Here is an 18,780-nt window from a genome sequence, read left to right on the forward strand (position 1 = left end):
TGATGCGAATGTCACGCACATTGATCGACAGCAGCTTTGAAACGTCCGAGTTCACGAAGCTACTCTGCAGGCTTATTTCGTCGATCTGCACCGAATAGCCGCTCTTGCACACGGTCACATCACGCAGCGACAACGGAAAGGCGAAGCGCCCCACATTGATCTCGATCTTGTACAGCTTCCTCAGCCCATACCCGATCACTTTCGGCAATATCCTGCAGGCAAATCGGAAGTGAGGAGGGAACGTGAGCAATTCCAATGAACCGGAGCAGGCATAGACTTACCAAGCGAGCGCAAGGTAGATGAGGCCCGAGAGCACCAGCACGTAGAGAATCTGTAGCACCATTCTAGCTAGCTAGCACCATTCTACGCCAGCTTTGCCACGCGATGGAACCAGCGTTTTCAATTTATTTCAATTTACACACAGAGTTTTCTTCCCCCGGAGCTTCGTTTTCGCTAAAAATCCAGGTGACGCATCGCAGAGTTCTCGGAATTTTTCACCGGGCTTATTTGTAAACAAACACTCGTCGGGCAGAACTTAACAAAAAACCGGAGAACACTAGAAGCGCTCGTTCTTTAAGGAGCGAATAAATGGAAGAGTAGCGATTCGAAATGGAAGAGTTTTTAGAAAAGTGCCGCTTGTGTCTGGAACACGGTGAAGGGGTTTCCCGTGTGGAAGAGCTACCGCCTGTGTTCACCTTCCAGGTAACTTCCCTTATTAACGCGGTCTTCTCGAATTAAACGTTTCCCTCCGTTTTTAGCTCGATCCCGACTGTTCGCTTCCGGTGAATGTTTGCCGGGAGTGCTTCAGCCAGGTTGAAGATTACTACAGCTTCTCCAGTGCGGTGTTACGGAACCAGGAAACATTACGGGCCTTACACGAACAGCTAAAAACGGAATTCGTAATCGTGGAAGAGATTAAAGTGGAGCCGCCCTACGAAACGGATGCTATCGGTGCAGTTTCCGCATTAGAGACAGAGGAAAATGAGCTTCATATGAATCCAGATACCGAAAGTCATGAGTTAGCGACTCAGGAATTGCATTGCGACACCACGGTCGTCATCAATATAGCAAACGATGTAGAAACAGAAGAAATCGATCAACTGGTGATGAATCAGGATCTCCAGAATAGTGAGGAAGATTACGACGAACCCAACGAAGCGCAGGAATCCGATGAGAGCGAGGCCGACACGCCGAACAAAAAGAGTCTCAGAAAAACGCGAGAGATCAAAAGTGAGGCAGCAATCAGAATGCAGGAAGAAAACGAAATGATTGCGGAATATTTTCAGCTCGATTGTGAGCTGTGCCCTCACAAAGCGGACACCTTTGTGGCTCTGAAGAAGCACTACCGTGTACGACACAATCGCAGCGGGTACGTGCGCTGCTGTGAGCGCAAACTGTTCAAACGCTGCGATCTGCTCGAGCATCAACAGGTGCACCTTAATCCTAATCAGTTTGCCTGCGATCTGTGCGGTAAGCAGTACCGCTCGAAGGAGTACTTACAACGGCACCACCAGCAGGCTCATGATTCCAGTGCGGAACGTAAATTTAAATGTACCGAGTGTCACCGGAGCTTTCTGCATCGATTTCAGCTCAATTCGCACCTTGTGCGGCATGTAAAGGCACCGTGCCCGCAGTGTGACAAAATACTTTCCAGCAAGGCGGCTCTCGGTATTCACATGCAGAAGATACACAGCACCGAAGGGCGCATGATATGCGATACGTGTGGTCGCGAATTTCGTACCAAGTTGTCGTTCACGAAACACGTCCAGCAGCACCAGGGTACGTATGTGCCGGAACAATACCGCTGTGATTACTGTAGCGCACTGTTGGCGAGTAAAGTGAGCCTCAAGAAGCACATCCTGGTGAAGCACAAAACGACGGATGAGGAGTACGTCTGCACGAAGTGTAATAACGGGAAACGCTACCCAAATAAGCTAGCCTTCGAAAGCCACAAGCGGAAGGTGCACGTCGAGAAGAAGTATGCGTGTGATTTCTGTGGGCGTGGGTTTAAGGACGCGAAAAATCTGCGTGAACATCGTGCCGTCCACTCCGGTGAGGATCTGTACCGTTGCGAGCACTGTACGGTTGCTTTCAAGTGGAAATCCAACATGTACGCTCACACGAAAAAGCAGCATCCCGAAGAATGGGCAGCAGCCAAGCAGAGGGCGGCAACCATCACGTAGTGGATAGAAAATAAAGTTAATAATCTTTTGCGTATCCTGCCACCGCATTCCATTCATTACCGCCATCATGGGAAAAGTATTGGAAAGAAAAAAAAACCCCATAACCGTGTGCGGTTTTCCACAACCCCATAACCGTGACGATTCCGTTACGAGCCCATTTGAAATGACAGACAGGCTTGATGTGTCAAGGGAAACAAAGCCGCATCAAAACAATAGACGCTGCTGGATGTTCCGAACCTAAAATCCGCGTTTTTGTGAGTTTGCTACTAACTAAAAGTGGAATCATGGGTGACGAGCAGTGCCGATTGTGCTTGGAAAGATGCCCGGCTGGCGAGGGCACCTCAATCGAAGACGCTGCGTTTCGACAAATCGCTGCAGATGTATTCTCGTTTCCGGTAAGCCAAGCTGGGCGTGAGAAACTGTTGATCAAATTGTGTGTAAATATTCGTTTTCATTTTTTAGATCGAAACTATGTCCACTCTGCCAGAGCTGGTATGCGGTGCATGCTCGGATCGTATTCATGATTTCCACGAGTACGCCGTGCAGGTGCGTGCCAACCAAGAGTTGCTCGTTAAATGCTCCACGGACGAGGCATCAATGTTAGAGATGGTCGAAGAAGAAGCAACAATTGAGGAACAGATGCTTGAAATAGAAACGTGCGCTGAACTAAACGAAAAAACCAAGGAAAGTGTTGATCCGCTCCAGGGTGATCACGATTCTTCCGTAGAGGACAACACGCGCGAACAGGAGGATGATCTTATATGCACGTACTACGATATGAAGTGTGAAATCTGTTTGGCCGAGCTCGACACATTCGCCCAACTGCAGCAGCACTACAAAAAGGAACACAGCGAGTGTGGCTATGTTCGGTGTTGCGATAAGGTCCTGACAAAACGATGGCAGGTTCTCGAGCACATCAGTATGCACGAAGGATCGTTGCGGTGCAATATGTGTGAGAAAAGCTACAAATGCAACCGAACGTTGGAGCTGCACAAGCTGAACTGCCACGGTAAGCAGGAGGACAAGCCCTTCAAGTGCGACAAGTGCGATCAAGCCTACCCGAAGCAGCATCTGCTTACTGCCCATCTGCAGCAACACGAGCAGGAGCAATGTACGGTCTGCCGGAAGACGCTATCGAACAATCAGGCACTGAAAGTGCACATGGCCCAGATGCATGGGCGCGATAATCAGCAGACTTGCGCTACCTGTAGCAAAACGTTCCGCACCAAGCTCGCGATGGAGCGCCACATCAAGGAGCACCGTGGCGAGCCAAGTGTGGAGAAGGTTCAGTGCCACATCTGCTGCGAATGGTTCAACGGAATGAGTAATGTGCAGAAACACATCCGTTACACTCATATCGAGCAGGGACAGGAGTTTCAGTGTAGCATCTGTTTGAACAAGTTTCCCAACACTCGTGCCCTGCTCTACCACAAACAGCGGGCGCACGTGGCGGGAAGGTTCGGCTGTAAATACTGTGGAAGGCATTTTAAAAAAAATATATACCTCAAGGAACACGTTGCCTCCCACACGGGTCAGCCGCTATATGCGTGCGAGATTTGCGGTACTACCTTCAACTCGAGCGCTAATATGTACGCTCATTTTCGCACCAAGCATCCTTCGGAAAAGAAGGTGTCCAAAGCGGCAAAAATTGGGCTGCAAGAACAAAGAATCGATGGTGCAGACATTAGCGAAGACCAGTAAACTCGCTGATAATTAAATTTGCTGGTTAAAAATGCGGTGAGGCCTGCAAACATTTAACGAAACCACAAATATTCACTTGACGAAACCGCGTCCTTGTGGATCGTTTGTATTGGAGCCGTCGGTTGACGTGACGAAAATTTCGTTAAAAAATTGTTTATTTTCTGAATAAAAGTTTTTTGATAAAATTAGCGGCCTCAATCCAGGCAAAATGAAGGAAAAGTGTCGGTTATGTTTAACTCTGCTGGAGTTTAGTGAGTCTATTTCACTGTCGGATTCCGAATTTTATATGAAACTAGCAACGTTGTTCCAGTTCAATGTAAGTAGAAAGGTGGAGGTCGCCCCGCGTACATTCTACTAATAGCGCATGTTTATGTTATCTATTCCCGTTAGATACTCGTCGATAATGCTCTGCCGAATCAAGTTTGCTCCGTATGCCAATCGTCTGTGAACTCGTTCTACACCTTTCACCAGGATGTGGAAGCCAACCAAATGCTACTGCTGGCTCTGCAGAACGACAAAGATCCGATTGCTAACTTCCTTCCCGAAACCAGAGTAGAGGAGTGTGTGGTTGAGATCCTACGGGAAACGGCACACAATGATGATGATGATGATAATGACGACGAAGAGGCGATGGAGGACGATAGTGCATCACAGCTGGTAGAATACGAACAGGATGTGGAGATTCACGTCAATGACAACAGTTTGGATGATGAAAGTGGGCAAGATGGAGCCCTCGCAAGTGGAGACGATGGAGACGGGGGAGAGCAGGTAAATGTAAAGACTGAAGATGAAGCAACACACCAAGAGGTGCTGGCTGTAGCTCGTGAGGGCGAAGAGGAAATCAAACCACGACGGAGAGGACGCCCACCAGGGAAGCGTAATCGCAAGGAAAGCATCAGTCCTGTTAAGAAAGCGGACGCAAAGAAGCAAAACGACAAAGAAAAGGAAGGCCGGATTGCGGAGTATGTCAGCTTAGAATGTGAGATCTGCTTAATGTCGTTGGATAGCTTTGTGCAGCTGCAGCTGCATTATCGTGAAGCCCATGGGACTGCGGGGTACGTAAGATGCTGTAACAAAATATTCTTTCGGCGGTATCTTCTGGTCGACCACATAGCAGCCCACATTGGGACGATACGGTGCGAAATATGCCAGAAGACCTACAAATCCAGACGCTACTTGGGACTACACATGGCTAAGGCGCATGGCAGCGAGGAGGATCGACCGTACAAATGCGAAGTGTGTCAGCTTTCCTTTCCAAAGACGTATCTCCTGAAAACGCACCAGACGTTGCATGTCCGAAAACAGTGCGACCTGTGTAAGAAAGTGCTGTCGAGCCAACAATCGCTAAGGGTACACATGGCACAGATGCACAGCGACGATAACCAGCAGATTTGCGCTACCTGTGGTAAAACGTTCCGCACCAAACAGGCCATGGAGCGGCACATCAAGGAGCATAGGGGGGAGGAGCTGGTAGACCGGATGCAATGCGAGTATTGCAAGAAGTGGTTCAATGGGAAGTACAATCTGCGGAAGCACATCCGTTTCATTCACAGCGAGGATGGACAGGTGTTCCGGTGCGATATCTGCCAGCACGAAAGCCCCAATAGCCGTGCGCTGCAGAATCACAAACAGCGCATACACGTGGAGGAGAAGTTCCAGTGTACGTACTGTGGCAAACGGTTCAAGCGGAAGCCCAGCCTACGCGAACACATGGCCTCTCACACCGGCAAGCCACTCTATTCGTGCGAAGTCTGTGGCATCACCTTCAACTCGAAAGCCAACCGTTTTAGCCATCGCAAAAATAAGCACCCAGTCGAATGGGAAGCTAACAAGCGGTTAAAGGAACAGAGACAATTAAGTAAGAATTAAGTATTAGCAGCCGCACGGCTGAGTTCAGTTAGGACCGGCTAAGACCTAACGGCTAGGACAACGAACGGTTGTGTGCATTTCGTCCCGCACTTTCGTATTTGACAGGATGTGGCCTTATGGATCCGTTGTGTATGAGCCTAGGTGACAGCGCCACAACAAACAAAATAAATTTTTCGATCATCGCTTCGTGCTCGCTATAACAAAATGAAGGAAAATTGCCGCCTTTGCTTAGCTAAGTTGGAAATTACATCAGTGACTAGGTCAATTGCGGACGATGAGTTTCGAGAACAGCTAGATAAAGTGTTCCAATTTACGGTAAACTTACGGCCACACCTGTAGCTGTTCCGAATCACCTTGCTAACCGGGATGGAAATTTGCAGATTTTCACAGATGAAACGCATCCCGGACAGGCTTGCCAGCCGTGCCACTCGTTGGTGTCGCAGTTCTACCAGTTTACCCTACAGGTTGAGGAAAACCAGCAGCAATTATGCGCACAACACTTATACAGCAAAGAAGAGGATGTGAAAGTGGATCTGGATACCGAGAACCACTTATTCTATCATGTGGACGTGGATGCTCTACCACCAGCGTCCGTGAAACAGGAGCTTACAGAGCACAGTGGAGACACCGATGGAGATATCTGCGATGATGATATGGGCAATGATGACAAGAATGACTCCGATTATCTACCCAAAACAGACGAACCCCATATTCCGGACGGACCGGATGATGTTGAGGATGATGCTGTTCCCGATGCCTCCGCGGCTAGTGGCAGGAAAACAAAGAAAATGAAGCTCAGGAAACGGCATCCTCGCATGGCAAAAGCTGATAAACCTATCCCACAGCCGGAAGTTGAAAAAGAAGTGGACCCGGAAACGGAGAAAGAGGACACGGAGGAGCAGTCGAAGCAGCTTGAGGATGATCAGCGCATAAAGGAGTTTTACAATTTGGATTGTGAATTATGTTCAGCGAAGCTGGAGAACCTAGCCATTCTACAGTCACACTATCGACGGAAGCATGAAATCAAAGGCTACATTCGGTGCTGCGATAAACTGTTTTATCGTCGGTTCCAGCTGCTCGATCATATGGCCGCTCACCAGGGAACGATAAGGTGTAAAATCTGTAACAAGAGCTACAAAAGCAGCCGTTATTTGGCGCTGCACATGATGAAAAGCCACAGCAAGGAGGAAGATCGTCCGTTCAAGTGTACCAAGTGTCGCCAGTCGTTTCACAAAGAGCATCTTCTGAAAGCGCACCAGGCGAATCATTTGTCCGAAAAGTGTCCGATCTGCGAAAAAGTGGTCTCGTCCAAGTACGCACTGAAGACACATGTAGCCCACATGCACGGCAACGATGGAAACCATATTTGTGACGTGTGTGGTAAAGAGTTCCGCACGAAGCAGGCCATGGAGCGGCATATCAACGAGCATCTGGGGCTGGAAGTGGTGCAGAAGGTACAGTGTCACGAATGTAACCGCTGGTTCCATGGCAAGTACAATCTCCGGAAGCACATCCGCTTCATGCACATCGAAGAGGGGCAGGTGTTTCGGTGCGAGATCTGCCAACACGAGAGCCCGAACAGTCGGGCGCTCTTGGATCACAAGAAGCGCGTACACGTGGACGAAAAGTTCGAGTGTGAATTCTGCGGCAAGCGGTTCAAGCGGAAGCTGTATCTGCGTGAGCACATCGCATCGCACACCGGTAAACCGCTGTACTCTTGCGAGGTTTGCGGGGCTACTTTCAATTCCAATGCAAACTGTTATAACCACCGTAAAATCAGGCATCCTGCCGAATGGGAAGCTCGCAAGCAGGCATTCCTGGCAGCCCAGCTCAAAAGCCCAACCACTGAACCCAAGAAGGACCCCTAAACCCTGGAATAGGTACAATGAGAAGTGAACGTATATAGTTTACATAATAGTTTTATGTATCTAGAGTTTTGATTTCAAAACTAAATTCATAGCACCTTACGAACAGTACGGTGAATAGTGTAAATTAATATTAAATTTGCTTTCTCTTTTGAAGCATAAAGATTTAACGAGGAGACTATCTTGTACTCTCGAATGCGCTAGGGTTATTTTTATTATTCCTGTAACAAAAACGCATTTTAATAAAAAACTGGTAAAATACAACTATGTTTCGGCTCTCCGATTTTATGTATTTCTTGTGCGAAACGAATTTTTCGTGACTGTTGTGCGCATTTCGTCCCGCACTGTATTTGACAGGCCTTCTGGATCCTTTGTGTATGAGCCTAGTTAACAACAAATAAAAGAAGATATCTCGTGGCTTTGCGCTCGTCGTAACGAAATGAGCGAAAATTGCCGACTTTGTTTAGTTAAGTTGGAAACTAAATCAGTGGCAACGCCTATAACAGATGATGAGTTTCGGGAAAAGCTGGATAAAGTGTTTCAATTTATGGTAAGCGCCAAATCATTGACTGTGTTAGATCGCTCGGCTTACCAAGATGGAAAATTGCAGATTTTTACAGATGAAACACATCCCGGACAGGCTTGCCAGATGTGCCATTCGCTGGTGTTGCGGTTCTATGATTTTAGCCTCCAGGTGGAGGAAAACCAGCAAGAGCTCTGGGCCCAACGCTTGCACATCAAAGTTGAGGATGCCGATGTGGATATTGATAACGTAAACCACTTATTCTACCATGTGGACGTGGATGCTCTAGCACCGGTGTCCGTGAAACAGGAACCTACAGAGTCCAGTGGAGACAACGTTGGGTATATCGGCTATGAAGATAGCAAAGGCTCTGATGATCTATACACAATAGATTTACCCCACAAACCAAACGGACACGCTTATGAGGATGTTGCCATTGCTGCTGATAATGGTGCTACTACCAGGAGTAGTAGTACTACTGCCACCACCGCAGCTGCTCGTGCGAATAGTAATAACATCCAGCATAGAAAATTCCCCCGTGGCATGGTTAAAGCCAATAATCGTGTTCCACAGCCAGAGCGTAGAACAACCTTGTACGAGGAAACGGAGAAAGACCAGCTCTTAAAGGAGTTTTATAATTTCCAATGTGAGGTGTGCTCAGCGAAGCTGGGAAACCTGAACATTCTAAGATCACATTATCGAATAAAGCATGGAATGGAAGGATTCATTCGTTGCTGCGGTAAACGGTGGTATGATCGGTACCTGATGCAAGATCACATGGATGATCACCTAGGAATGCAGCCGACATGTAAAATCTGTAACTCAAAACACAAAAATAATCGAAGTTTGAAGCTGCACATGGCGAACTACCATGGGAGCATGAGTGAAGAGCGTCCGTTCAAGTGCGCCGTGTGTAGGGAGGCGTTTCACACAAAGCATCTTTTGCGAGTGCACGAGGCCTACCATTCGACCGAAAAGTGTCTGCTCTGCGGAAAAGTATTATTGTCCAAGTCCGTGAAAACACACATGGCAAAGATGCATAATAGCCTCGGTAAATATACTTGTGATGTGTGTGGTATAATGTTCTGCACGAAGCAAACGTTCCTGGAGCACAAAAAGAATGTACACGTGGAGATCGACACATTCAAGTGCAAGTTCTGTGGAAAGCAATTCGTGCGAAAGGGATCACTACGCAACCACATGGCATCGCACGGCAGTTAATCGTTGTATTCCTGCGAGGTTTGACGAATTGAGCTACCCTAAATACCAAAGCCAACTGTTACCACCACCGCAAAATCAGGCATCCTGATCGAGAAGGCTCGGCATCATTCCTGGGTGTCCAAATAACCCTGCGGATAATGAAATTAATATATATTTTTTTTGGTGCATCCGTATCTAACGAAGAGACTATCCTCTCTGTTCGAATGCGCTATAGAACTGTGGAAATAAAAACCAATAATTCAGAAGAACGTTCCACCGGGCTTCGTCACCAAACTTTTGCTGTACACTGTACCGTTTTGTTGATTTCCGCGTCGGTTGACGGAAAAAAAAACTTGGCGACCGTAAACAAATCGAACTCAAAGAAAACAGGATCAAAATGGAGCAAAGGCAGTGTCGCCTTTGTTTAACGATTTTACAGGTTTTTAACAAAACCATACACGACGACTGTTTTCGCGAGAAACTACAAGATGTATTCTTCTTTGAGGTAAGTGGGGCTAGGCCCGAGTAACAGCGCGGAATAGTCTGGGCGAGAGTTCTACAATCCCCGGATCCCCTTTCCTCTGGTTACAGATTGTTGCAAACGAAACGCTACCGGTTCACGTGTGCGAGGCGTGCGAGAGTGTGGTTTCCGCTTTCCACTCGTACTACAAGCAAGTGGAAGCCAATCAAAAACGGCTACACGAAACCATCCGGGATGAGCTGACTTCGGTGGAAAAGGATACACTCGAGCCGATGTATGATACAGAGTTTTTGGACTGCGAAGTTAGGGACGAGCTGCTTCACAGTCCTGACGAGGGCAACATCGTGGCGCAGAAGAGTGCTGCAAATGATACGATGTTGCTAACGATTTCATGCCAAAAAAGCTTGGAAATGTTGGACGATGGATCGGTACTCAGTTTTAAGCAGGAGGTGGAATCGGAACAGGAAGACGAAAGCGTGCTGGATGCCAAACAACAGCCAGATGTGGACGAGCGTGAAGAGGCAGAGCAGGAGGAGGGGGAGGAGGAGATCGAGGAAGAAGAAGAAGAAGAAGGCAATGATTCAGAACAGGCAGTGCCGGGGCATAAATTGCGCCGGACCCACACCCCAACGTCCAAAGAGAAAGTCCGCAGAAGGCGGGAGACGGATAGAAAGGCAGACCAAGAGATCAAAAAGTTCTACACACTGGAGTGCGAAATTTGTTCCATTGCGCAGAGTGACTTCCCGAAACTGCTGGCGCACTACCAGAGCCAGCATGGCGTTCGCGGTTACATGCGCTGCTGCAACAAGCAGTTTTTCTATCGTCACGCCATACTGGAGCATATAGAGAACCATCGGGGGGAAATCAAGTGTGAGATTTGTCAAAAAACGTACAAAACGCGCCGCTATCTGGCGCTGCATTTCGCCAAAAGCCACGGCAGCGAAGAGGATCGTCCGTACAAATGTGCCACCTGCGGTTCTAGCTTCCCGAAGCGGTATCTGCTGCGGGCGCACGAATCGCTGCACGTACAGGAAGCGTGCCCGGTATGCAAGAAGGTCCTGTCCAGTAATCATGCACTGAAGGTGCACATCTCGCAGATGCACACGAACGATACGCACCACATATGCGCTACCTGCGGTAAAACATTCCGCACGAAGGTATCGATGGATCGTCACATGAAGGAGCATCTGGGATTACCTTGTGAGGAGAAAGTTCAGTGTGCGCAGTGCAACAAGTGGTTCCACGGTAAACACAACCTCAAGAAGCACGTTCGATTTAAGCACATCGAAGTTGGGCAGCTGTTTCGGTGCGAGATCTGCCAGCACGAGAGCCCCAACAGTCGGGCACTGTCGTACCACAAGCAGCGCGTACACGTGGAGGAAAACTTCGCGTGCGAATTCTGTGGCAAGCGGTTCAAGCGGAAGCTGTATCTCCGCGAGCACGTGGCGTCACACACCGGCAATCCGCTCTACACTTGCAACATCTGTGGGGTCAAGTTTAATTCACACGCGAACCATTTTACGCACCGGAAAACGAAACATCCGGTGGAATGGGAGGCACAGAGGCGGTTGAAATCGGCACAAGAGATGAGCAAAGACACTGTCACGCTCGATAATGTCGTGTAGATAAGAAATAAAGGTACGATTCATGCCATATGGTAACTGTAATCTTGGTTTTTTACTCGCTAAAGACTTGGCAGGTCTCCCGTCTTGAAACGACCAAAGAATCCAAATTTCAATTTAGCTCGACTACTGCATGACTATGTGGCCTACTGCAGGACAGTGTGGCCTACTGCATGACCGTGTGGCCTACTGCAAGCGGCCATCAACAAGCCTGGAAGGAAATTCCGGCGCCACAAAACGTACACAAAACAATGAATTTGGTACACCGGAACTGTGAAACGTCCTTAATATTTGTGATAACTCGCAGTCCACACCATGGATAATATGTGCAGGTTATGTCTAGAGCGGATAGTGCGCAAAAAAGCAACTTCCATCGGCAATCATCAATTCCAATCGATGGTGCGGCGAGTGTTTCCATTCGAGGTAGGCTGGAGAGGGTTTGGCTCGGTGTTGGTGGTGACTCAGAACTGACGAGGTTTATTCCGCTTTCCGCAGATTGACTACGACACGAGATTGCCGATGAAGGTTTGTGGTAAATGCTTCTCGATAGTACGCGAGTTTCACTGGTACTCGCAGAAGGTGCAAGCAGTCCAAGAGCTGCTGGAGCGACAGCTTTACACGACGGAGAACGCATCATCATGCCCTGTGGCAGAAGTAGCCATTCGCGATGATGATGCTGGGGAGGCTAAAGAGCAAATTGGTTTTACCGCATGTGACCTAAACACTCGAGCCGACAGTTTCTCCGATACAGAAAGTGTTGGATCGAAGGATACGCAACGCACCGTACAAGAAGATGCTACTCCAGCTAATCATATCGACAGTGAACATTGCAGAACTGATTGCTCAAATTCCAATGATCCGCAGAACAATATCGACGAGGTGGTAGAAGGCGAAGAAATCGTGTCAATGCAGTCCGATGAAATGCCCAACGACAACCCGGAGTCCAGCACAGCAAGCGTGCATGAATTACGAAACGAAAGTTTGCACACGGTAGTGGACCAACAGCCAGCAACGGTTACGACGCACGATAAGGGCACTGAACCATTATCGTACAATACGACGGAGGCGACGGAGTACGAACAGAGCAGTGAAACAATTAACGACTACTTCCCAGGCCTTTCTGAAATTGTGATCAGCGACAGTGCTGGTTGGTTCGAAGATGTTCAAAATATCATCTGTGAAGAGGTGCCCCTGTTGGAAGAATTTGAAATCTTCACCAAATGTAGCTTTGCGGATGCCAACGAATCCGCTGGGCAAGAGGCGGAATCGAATGAGCCATCGGAGCCTCAAGATCAACCACCAACTGTAGCATCACATCCATGCGCCGCCGTGACTTTTCAGGTTGCCGGGCCCAAGGAGCCCGCCCAAGGGATGGTCGCGAACCATAAGGAAGATTCTAATCCAAATGAAACGGAAGAAATGGACTATGGGTATGAAGAGAAAAGTGATGCAACAAAGGGCGTAAGTATAAAAGATCTAAATCCATCGGATAGCCCAACAATAGCCGACACAGAACACCAAACAGATTCGCCGATGAAAAATACACATGGAGAGATCGATTATTCTCCAGAATTGCACAAAGCTACCGAATCTATAGCGAGCAGTATGTCCAGCCAGGACGATAGCGCAGCTGGTGCATATATCGGTGAACACCAACCTGCGTACCTTGCAGGACCCGAGGGGATTAATGGTCATTTCGAAAATCAGAATGATTGCTTCAACGATGAACATAATCAAAGCAATTTAATCGATCATGTACAAGAAGTGCCATACGAAGAGATAGTGTATAGCGAGGAAGCAGAGGATCAGTCTGACACAATTACTGATCACGTACAAGAGGGTTCCCCAGAACGTGAGATGGACAAGATGCCGATAGTAGCGGAAAACGTGAGCCCATGCCACAGCAATGCACAACCAGTAGTACCTTCTTCGTCTTCTGGGTTTATGGATGCGTTTAGTAAGTTTGTTAAAGAGCAGAACCCACCGGTAAAACCGTACAACAGGGGCAAATCAAAGCTCGAACTATACCGGCGGGCGGCAGTGGCCTCGATATCGAACAATCAGCAACAAAATCTTCCCACCAGGATATCAAAACACACAAAACGTAGGCAAAAAGCATCCAACGAGCTCGATAATGCTATCGAGAAGTACTTTGATCTCCGGTGCGAACTGTGCCCCTTCGATGCCGAGGAATCCTTTAACACCTTCGACAGTTTAACGGAACACTTTCGCAAAGTGCACGAGACACGCGGGTACGCGCGATGCTGTGGCAAACAGTACTTTTACCGTAGCCAACTGATGGAACACATCGATTATCATCGGGGTCTTTTGCGGTGTAGCGTTTGCGATAGAAACTTCACAACAAGAGCTACCATGAAGCAACACGAGAGCGTGTACCATCGGACGACAGATGTACTGTATCCGTGCCCGGAGTGTACGAATGTGTTCGACAATCCAAACGAATTGTTAATGCATCAGTCTTTAGTGCACAAGAGAGTAAGTAGGGAGATGCAGAAAAGCCAAGGCCAAAGGACAATGGAGCGCGAAACATGCGGCGGCGAGAACGATGCCACCAAACCCGATAACACGCTACCGTGTCTGCATTGTAGCAAAGTTTTTCGCTCGGAGAATCGCCTAAACTCGCACATCCTTTTGTATCATGCCAGAAAACCCTTCGCCTGCGAGTTTTGTAGCTTTTTGTTTCCAAACATGCCGTTGCTGCGAGCACACAAGCGTACCGTGCATTCCGTGAAGGGAACAAGCAGCGACAGCAGAACAACGATGCCCCAGAGTGAACCTAGGATAGCGGGCATCGTGAACGATGATGGAAAGGCAGCCCCGAAGAAAACGCACCTGTGTAAAACTGCTATCTGTACGGTGAACAGCGATAAAGCGAAGAGCGACGATAATAAAGCCAAGGTAGTATCATCCGCGAGCGAGGCTTATAGCACGCGGTAATATTGAACCATTTTCTTTTACTCTGTCTACTGGGACTGGGACTGGGATTGAGTGGCTACTTTTCAGCGTTTTCGTCAGCATCACATCATCGTCATGTTAATATATTTTCAGCTATAAAGCAACCGGGAGGGTTCGCAGTAGGCTCCTCTGTACACCGATCGTCCATTATTCATCCACTGGTGGCCTGCGTGATTTGCGGTTTCCGGAGCGCCTCCCATTCGACGGGATGTTTGTTTTTCCGGTGCGAATACTTGTTCGCGTTCGAGTTGAAGGTTGCGCCACAGATCTCGCAGGAGTACAGCGGTTTCCCGGTGTGCAGTGCAATGTGTTCCTTCAGGTAGAGCTGCCGTTTGAAGCGTTTGCCGCACACATCACACTCGAACCGCAGGTCAACGTGCACGCGCTGCTTATGGTTCGCCATAGCGCGGCTGTTGGGACTTTCGTGCGGGCACTGATCGCACTTGAACGTTTGGCCAGCCTCGTTGTGCACCAGCTGGATGTGCACCTTCAGGGCCCGCTTGCTACCGAGCCACTTGGAGCACAGCGAACACTGCACGTGCTCCGTTTGGTCGATGCCCATGTGCTGGTTGACGTGCCGGTCAAAGGCCTGCCGGGTACGGAACTCCTTCCCGCAGCTGTCGCATATTAGCATCTCTCGATTCCCGTGAATGTTGACCATGTGTACTCGCAGCGACAGACTGCTAGCCAGCACCTTCTGGCAGATGTCGCAACTCACGCGCACGTGCGACACCAGATGCGCCTTCAGGTGGCACTCGGAGGTGTACGACTGGTGACACTGGTTGCACTTATACGGGCGGTCTTCCTCCGTCCCATGCACGCGACTTTTGTGCACTTGCAGGTAGCTCCGGGTGCTGAAGCTCTTGTTGCACACATCGCACCGTACCATGCTCGATCCGACATGGTACGACAGATGCTCCAGCAACCGGTACCGGCTGTGGAACGTGCGGCCGCAGCAGCTAATGTATCCTTTAATCTTGTGCTGCCGTTGGTAGTGGCCCTTTAGTGATGTAAAACAGTCCATCATCTCACCACACAGCTCACACTTCATCGTGTAGAATTCCTGCAGCCGTCGGTTCTGCTCTTCGAACGCTTCCTTGGTGCAGCGTTCCGTTGATTTTACGGCCTTCTGCTTCGGTTTGCGGGGCAGCTTACGCACCACGGTGCTCCTTCGCGGCCGATCTTTCGTTGGTTCCGGCGGCGATATCGGGTCATACTCAGGATCCTCCCGTTCGGTGGCACTGCCTTCATCCGGATCGGTGCTTTCGTTGGCTTCGAAACTCGTAGCAACCTCAGAGTCCAGAATGTGCTCTTCCTCCATTGGCTCCTCTTTCACGATCAGATGCTCGCTAAGAAGTTCTTCATCGGCCGTGTCTTCGAAAGTGCTACACTCGGTAGGCAGCTCCGATTCCAGCTTCACCGTTTCGAAACATCCTTCTTGCTGTTCCTCTTCCGGAGCCAGTTTGTCCTCCTCCTCCTCCTCCTCCAAGTCGTCGCGGATGACCCACAGTTTGTCTTGATTCGCTCTTACTTCCTCGTGGAAGGCATAATACTCGGTCACCTTCGAATCGCATTCTCCACAGACGAGCACGGGCAATGGGGGCTGCGATACAATCTGCAAAACAAAATCCCACGAAATCAGTCCCTCACGAAATCACGAAATCCCTTCTTTGCATGGACGCGTTCTGTTGACCGCTTACCTGGAAGTTAAAAACCCCGACCAGCTTCTTCTGGAAAGCAGCGTCCTCGATGGATTTGGAATGTTCTGTGATTTCCACTAAACATAATCGACACTTTTCGTCCATTTTTACAGCGGAAAACACGAATTTTCTAAAATTTTAATCGTACCAAAACGCAAACAAACTGTGCGTCTTCAGCTATGAGTCGTGAGTTATTTCGTCTCACGGCATCTCACTGCTAGTGAGAAAAAAACAACGCATCTGGAATATTATGATTTCAAGGGAAGGGAACGAGGAAAATACCTTTGTTTTAACACATTTATTACATCCCCCAAACTTCTGAGCTATGACTACGAGCCAACAGTTGCTAGTGCACCCCTAGGGCCAAGACTTTTTCGCCTCGTGACCACGGTATTTCTGTTTGTACTTGATGCCGGTAACGATCGTGGAGCTCTTAGGGAAGGCAGACTTTCCACCGAACATCGTATCCGTTTCCGGGTGGAAACGTACTGGGTCCTGCTGGATGTACAGATTCTCCGGTAGCTCCATGGTGCTAATGGCGTCCAGCGGAAGTCTCGTATCGATCGGTGTCTGATAGAACACGAGGGCATCCTCTGTTGGTCGGAAAGATGGTTAGGAAAATGGGGAAACATTACTTTACGTTCCGGTTAGCTACGGCTGCTCAGATGATACCCACCAACCGTCAGCACTTCATGCAGCACTGAGTTTGGTACAGAGTGGCCAAATGCATCGCAGCAAGCGTTCAAAAAGGTAAACTTCTGTTCCGGTCCGCTGAATATGCCCTTGCGATCAGTAATTCCGCTTGCTTTGGCTATGCTCTCAAGCTGTTCCTCCACATTCGCCGGTGGCTGGTACGGTTTTACCGCTCGTAGGTATCTGTGAAGTCATTGGAAGTCGACTATTAATCCTACAGTTCGTTTCCTTTTCTCACCAAGATCACCTACCCACGGGTGGACAGCGATTGTGCGACGGATTGGAAGCGTTTGCCTGCGAAAATGGCACCCTGTTCCTCGTTTTCCGCTCGCATAGCGGCCGATTTGGCCTGATTCGCATCACGATCCGTAATTTCTGGTTTTTTTATGCGCTTCACTCGGTTCGAACTCGCATATCTGTGGCTACTAACGGTCTGGAAGAGAACACAGAGTTAGCAAGTGAAAGAGCGCCTTCCTTCCTGCCGTCTTGCGCAATTTTTCCGGCCGAGTATCGTGCAGGATCAGCAACACCGGCAGGGCATGGATTTTACATGCAGTATGCATAGAGCGTTGTTCGAGAGAAAAATGGAGCATTAAAAGAGCAAGTTTATGGTCTCACCTTTAGCGAATTGCTGAAAATATTAATGCTTTTTGAAGAAACCAGCGACCGAATTATTCCAGCCATCGTAAACACAAACCACACTCCAATCTGACCGTAGGGGAATGTGGGTCCACAGCGGACGTAGTCGTATGACACGAACAGAAACAACATAGAAAAGTTATTTTTTAATTAGTATTGGATCTTTTTAAACGTTTTTACCAATTTTTTAGACTATGAACTATGAATTTGCATTATCCAATCCAATTTCGATTATCAACTTTTAGTATTGATGCTGAATAAAATCAGCACACAGCACCCGATGGTTTTGGAGTTTTCTATATTTTACTGAATTTTTATCTCTTTCTAGCCTCCACATTGTGGTTCTATGCTTAAATTACACTACAAACGACGAAAATTACAAACTATTTTCCATTAGTTCGCCCTTCTTTTCGCCGAACAAAATGGTTAATTGGGTATTTAAAAAATCGTTTCTGGTGGATGTGTGCGTGCATTACAACAGGGTGACACCGTGAACGGCATGCCGTTTATTTTCTTAAAAAAATCAGATCCTGGCGTTCCCCCTTCTAATTTAATCTTTTTATAATCATCTACTCAATCATAGCAGCCTCCCTGATCACTTCCCAGGGCATTTTAGCAGGAAAACGCAAAAATTTCAAGCCCTACAAAAGTGTTGTAAAACCGCGATCAGCCAGCCCGCATTCATGTTGCCCTCGCCAGGTATCAACGTGTTAGTTTCATTTGAGCCAAGCGTTTGGCCACAGCGGTTATCGATTGGTCCACCATCCTTTGTGCCGTGCGTTTCTTAAGTGTGTTGTCGCGTGCAGGTGATTTTAAAGGTATTTTTTAGCCTCTGCTGCCCCAAAACCGGAACCCCCAAACATGCCCAGTAATTTGGCGAACCAAGGGCGTGCTTTGGAAGACCTTTTTCAGTGAGATAGCATAAGCAAGCGGTGGCGAACCAGAGAGCAGTGACCGTAGCCCTACTCCTCCGACACGTAACGAAAGAAAACGGTCGCCAGTGCAGTGCAGGAAATATGAAAAAAATGTCGTGCGTGAAGTGAAGTTGAAACGGGCCAAAAAGAAAATGTCGGCATCCGCTGCAGCCACCGCCGCCGCTGCCGCTGCCATGTCTTGAAAACGGCGAGAGAGAGCCGTCGGTCGACCGCGGTAGCAAATTGTAACGGGAACAAAAAAAAACAGGCAGATCTTGAAGCGCGTTTGCTTGCCCCGTGCGGTCGGTCGGTTAGGGTTTCGGTAGTGTGTTGGTGATGGCGCGACCTCGTTTGTCCAAGCAGGGAAAACGCGAACCGAAAAGAAGAGAAAAAGAAGAAAAAAAACCCTAATTC

General features: G+C 48.5%; 9 protein-coding genes across 11 annotated transcripts in view; 6 read left to right on the forward strand and 3 right to left on the reverse strand.

Annotated features, from left to right (window-relative positions):
* The window catches only part of LOC126578511 (protein KIAA0100), an 8,826-nt gene extending 8,367 nt beyond the window's left edge, over positions 1-459 (reverse strand). For all 3 annotated transcript variants that reach the window (XM_050241142.1, XM_050241141.1, XM_050241140.1), the window contains exons 1-2: positions 282-459; positions 1-212 (exon numbers count right to left, since the gene is read on the reverse strand). The exon at positions 1-212 is cut by the window's left edge and continues 2,567 nt beyond it. In XM_050241142.1, coding sequence (XP_050097099.1) covers positions 1-212; positions 282-343 — 274 coding nt within the window. In that variant the 5' untranslated portion in view covers positions 344-459. The remainder of the gene's footprint in view (positions 213-281) is intronic.
* Positions 459-7,882, forward strand: LOC126576792 (zinc finger protein 91-like). The gene is made up of 9 exons (XM_050238096.1): positions 459-702; positions 759-2,179; positions 2,562-2,578; positions 2,671-3,648; positions 4,181-4,200; positions 4,275-4,652; positions 5,190-5,742; positions 5,938-6,068; positions 6,134-7,882. Exons 1-9 carry the CDS (start codon positions 610-612, stop codon positions 7,619-7,621), a joined length of 5,079 nt encoding a protein of 1,692 aa, XP_050094053.1. The 5' UTR covers positions 459-609; the 3' UTR covers positions 7,622-7,882.
* Positions 2,402-3,886, forward strand: LOC126578513 (transcription factor grauzone-like). Its single transcript, XM_050241144.1, has 2 exons — positions 2,402-2,578; positions 2,646-3,886. Exons 1-2 carry the CDS (start codon positions 2,468-2,470, stop codon positions 3,882-3,884), a joined length of 1,350 nt encoding a protein of 449 aa, XP_050097101.1. The 5' UTR covers positions 2,402-2,467; the 3' UTR covers positions 3,885-3,886.
* Positions 4,080-5,923, forward strand: LOC126578512 (transcription factor grauzone-like). Its single transcript, XM_050241143.1, has 2 exons — positions 4,080-4,200; positions 4,275-5,923. Exons 1-2 carry the CDS (start codon positions 4,093-4,095, stop codon positions 5,751-5,753), a joined length of 1,587 nt encoding a protein of 528 aa, XP_050097100.1. The 5' UTR covers positions 4,080-4,092; the 3' UTR covers positions 5,754-5,923.
* Positions 7,883-9,689: 1,807 nt separating the features above from the next.
* On the forward strand, positions 9,690-11,459 carry LOC126575255 (transcription factor grauzone-like). Its single transcript, XM_050235861.1, has 2 exons — positions 9,690-9,846; positions 9,933-11,459. The coding sequence occupies exons 1-2, from the start codon at positions 9,739-9,741 to the stop codon at positions 11,445-11,447; spliced, it is 1,623 nt and encodes a 540-aa protein (XP_050091818.1). The 5' UTR covers positions 9,690-9,738; the 3' UTR covers positions 11,448-11,459.
* A 223-nt stretch (positions 11,460-11,682) lies between these two features.
* LOC126574833 (zinc finger and BTB domain-containing protein 17-like) lies at positions 11,683-14,409 on the forward strand. Its single transcript, XM_050235219.1, has 2 exons — positions 11,683-11,867; positions 11,940-14,409. Exons 1-2 carry the CDS (start codon positions 11,760-11,762, stop codon positions 14,400-14,402), a joined length of 2,571 nt encoding a protein of 856 aa, XP_050091176.1. The 5' UTR covers positions 11,683-11,759; the 3' UTR covers positions 14,403-14,409.
* Positions 14,410-14,478: 69 nt separating this feature from the next.
* LOC126574947 (transcription factor grauzone-like) lies at positions 14,479-16,290 on the reverse strand. Its single transcript, XM_050235367.1, has 2 exons — positions 16,121-16,290; positions 14,479-16,035 (listed from the first exon to the last, which is right to left on the reverse strand). Exons 1-2 carry the CDS (start codon positions 16,223-16,225, stop codon positions 14,572-14,574), a joined length of 1,569 nt encoding a protein of 522 aa, XP_050091324.1. The 5' UTR covers positions 16,226-16,290; the 3' UTR covers positions 14,479-14,571.
* A 109-nt stretch (positions 16,291-16,399) lies between these two features.
* On the reverse strand, positions 16,400-17,520 carry LOC126575322 (uncharacterized). The gene is made up of 4 exons (XM_050235955.1): positions 17,432-17,520; positions 17,065-17,246; positions 16,797-16,996; positions 16,400-16,713 (listed from the first exon to the last, which is right to left on the reverse strand). The coding sequence occupies exons 1-4, from the start codon at positions 17,495-17,497 to the stop codon at positions 16,478-16,480; spliced, it is 684 nt and encodes a 227-aa protein (XP_050091912.1). The 5' UTR covers positions 17,498-17,520; the 3' UTR covers positions 16,400-16,477.
* Positions 17,521-18,195: 675 nt separating this feature from the next.
* Positions 18,196-18,780, forward strand: part of LOC126578237 (mediator of RNA polymerase II transcription subunit 13) — a 43,522-nt gene continuing 42,937 nt past the window's right edge. Inside the window, exon 1 of the mRNA XM_050240591.1 lies at positions 18,196-18,227. The gene's annotated coding sequence lies outside the window, so the exon portion shown is untranslated. The remainder of the gene's footprint in view (positions 18,228-18,780) is intronic.

This window comes from Anopheles aquasalis, chromosome 3 (genome assembly GCF_943734665.1).
Source record: "Anopheles aquasalis chromosome 3, idAnoAquaMG_Q_19, whole genome shotgun sequence".
Classification (NCBI taxonomy): domain Eukaryota; kingdom Metazoa; phylum Arthropoda; class Insecta; order Diptera; family Culicidae; genus Anopheles; species Anopheles aquasalis.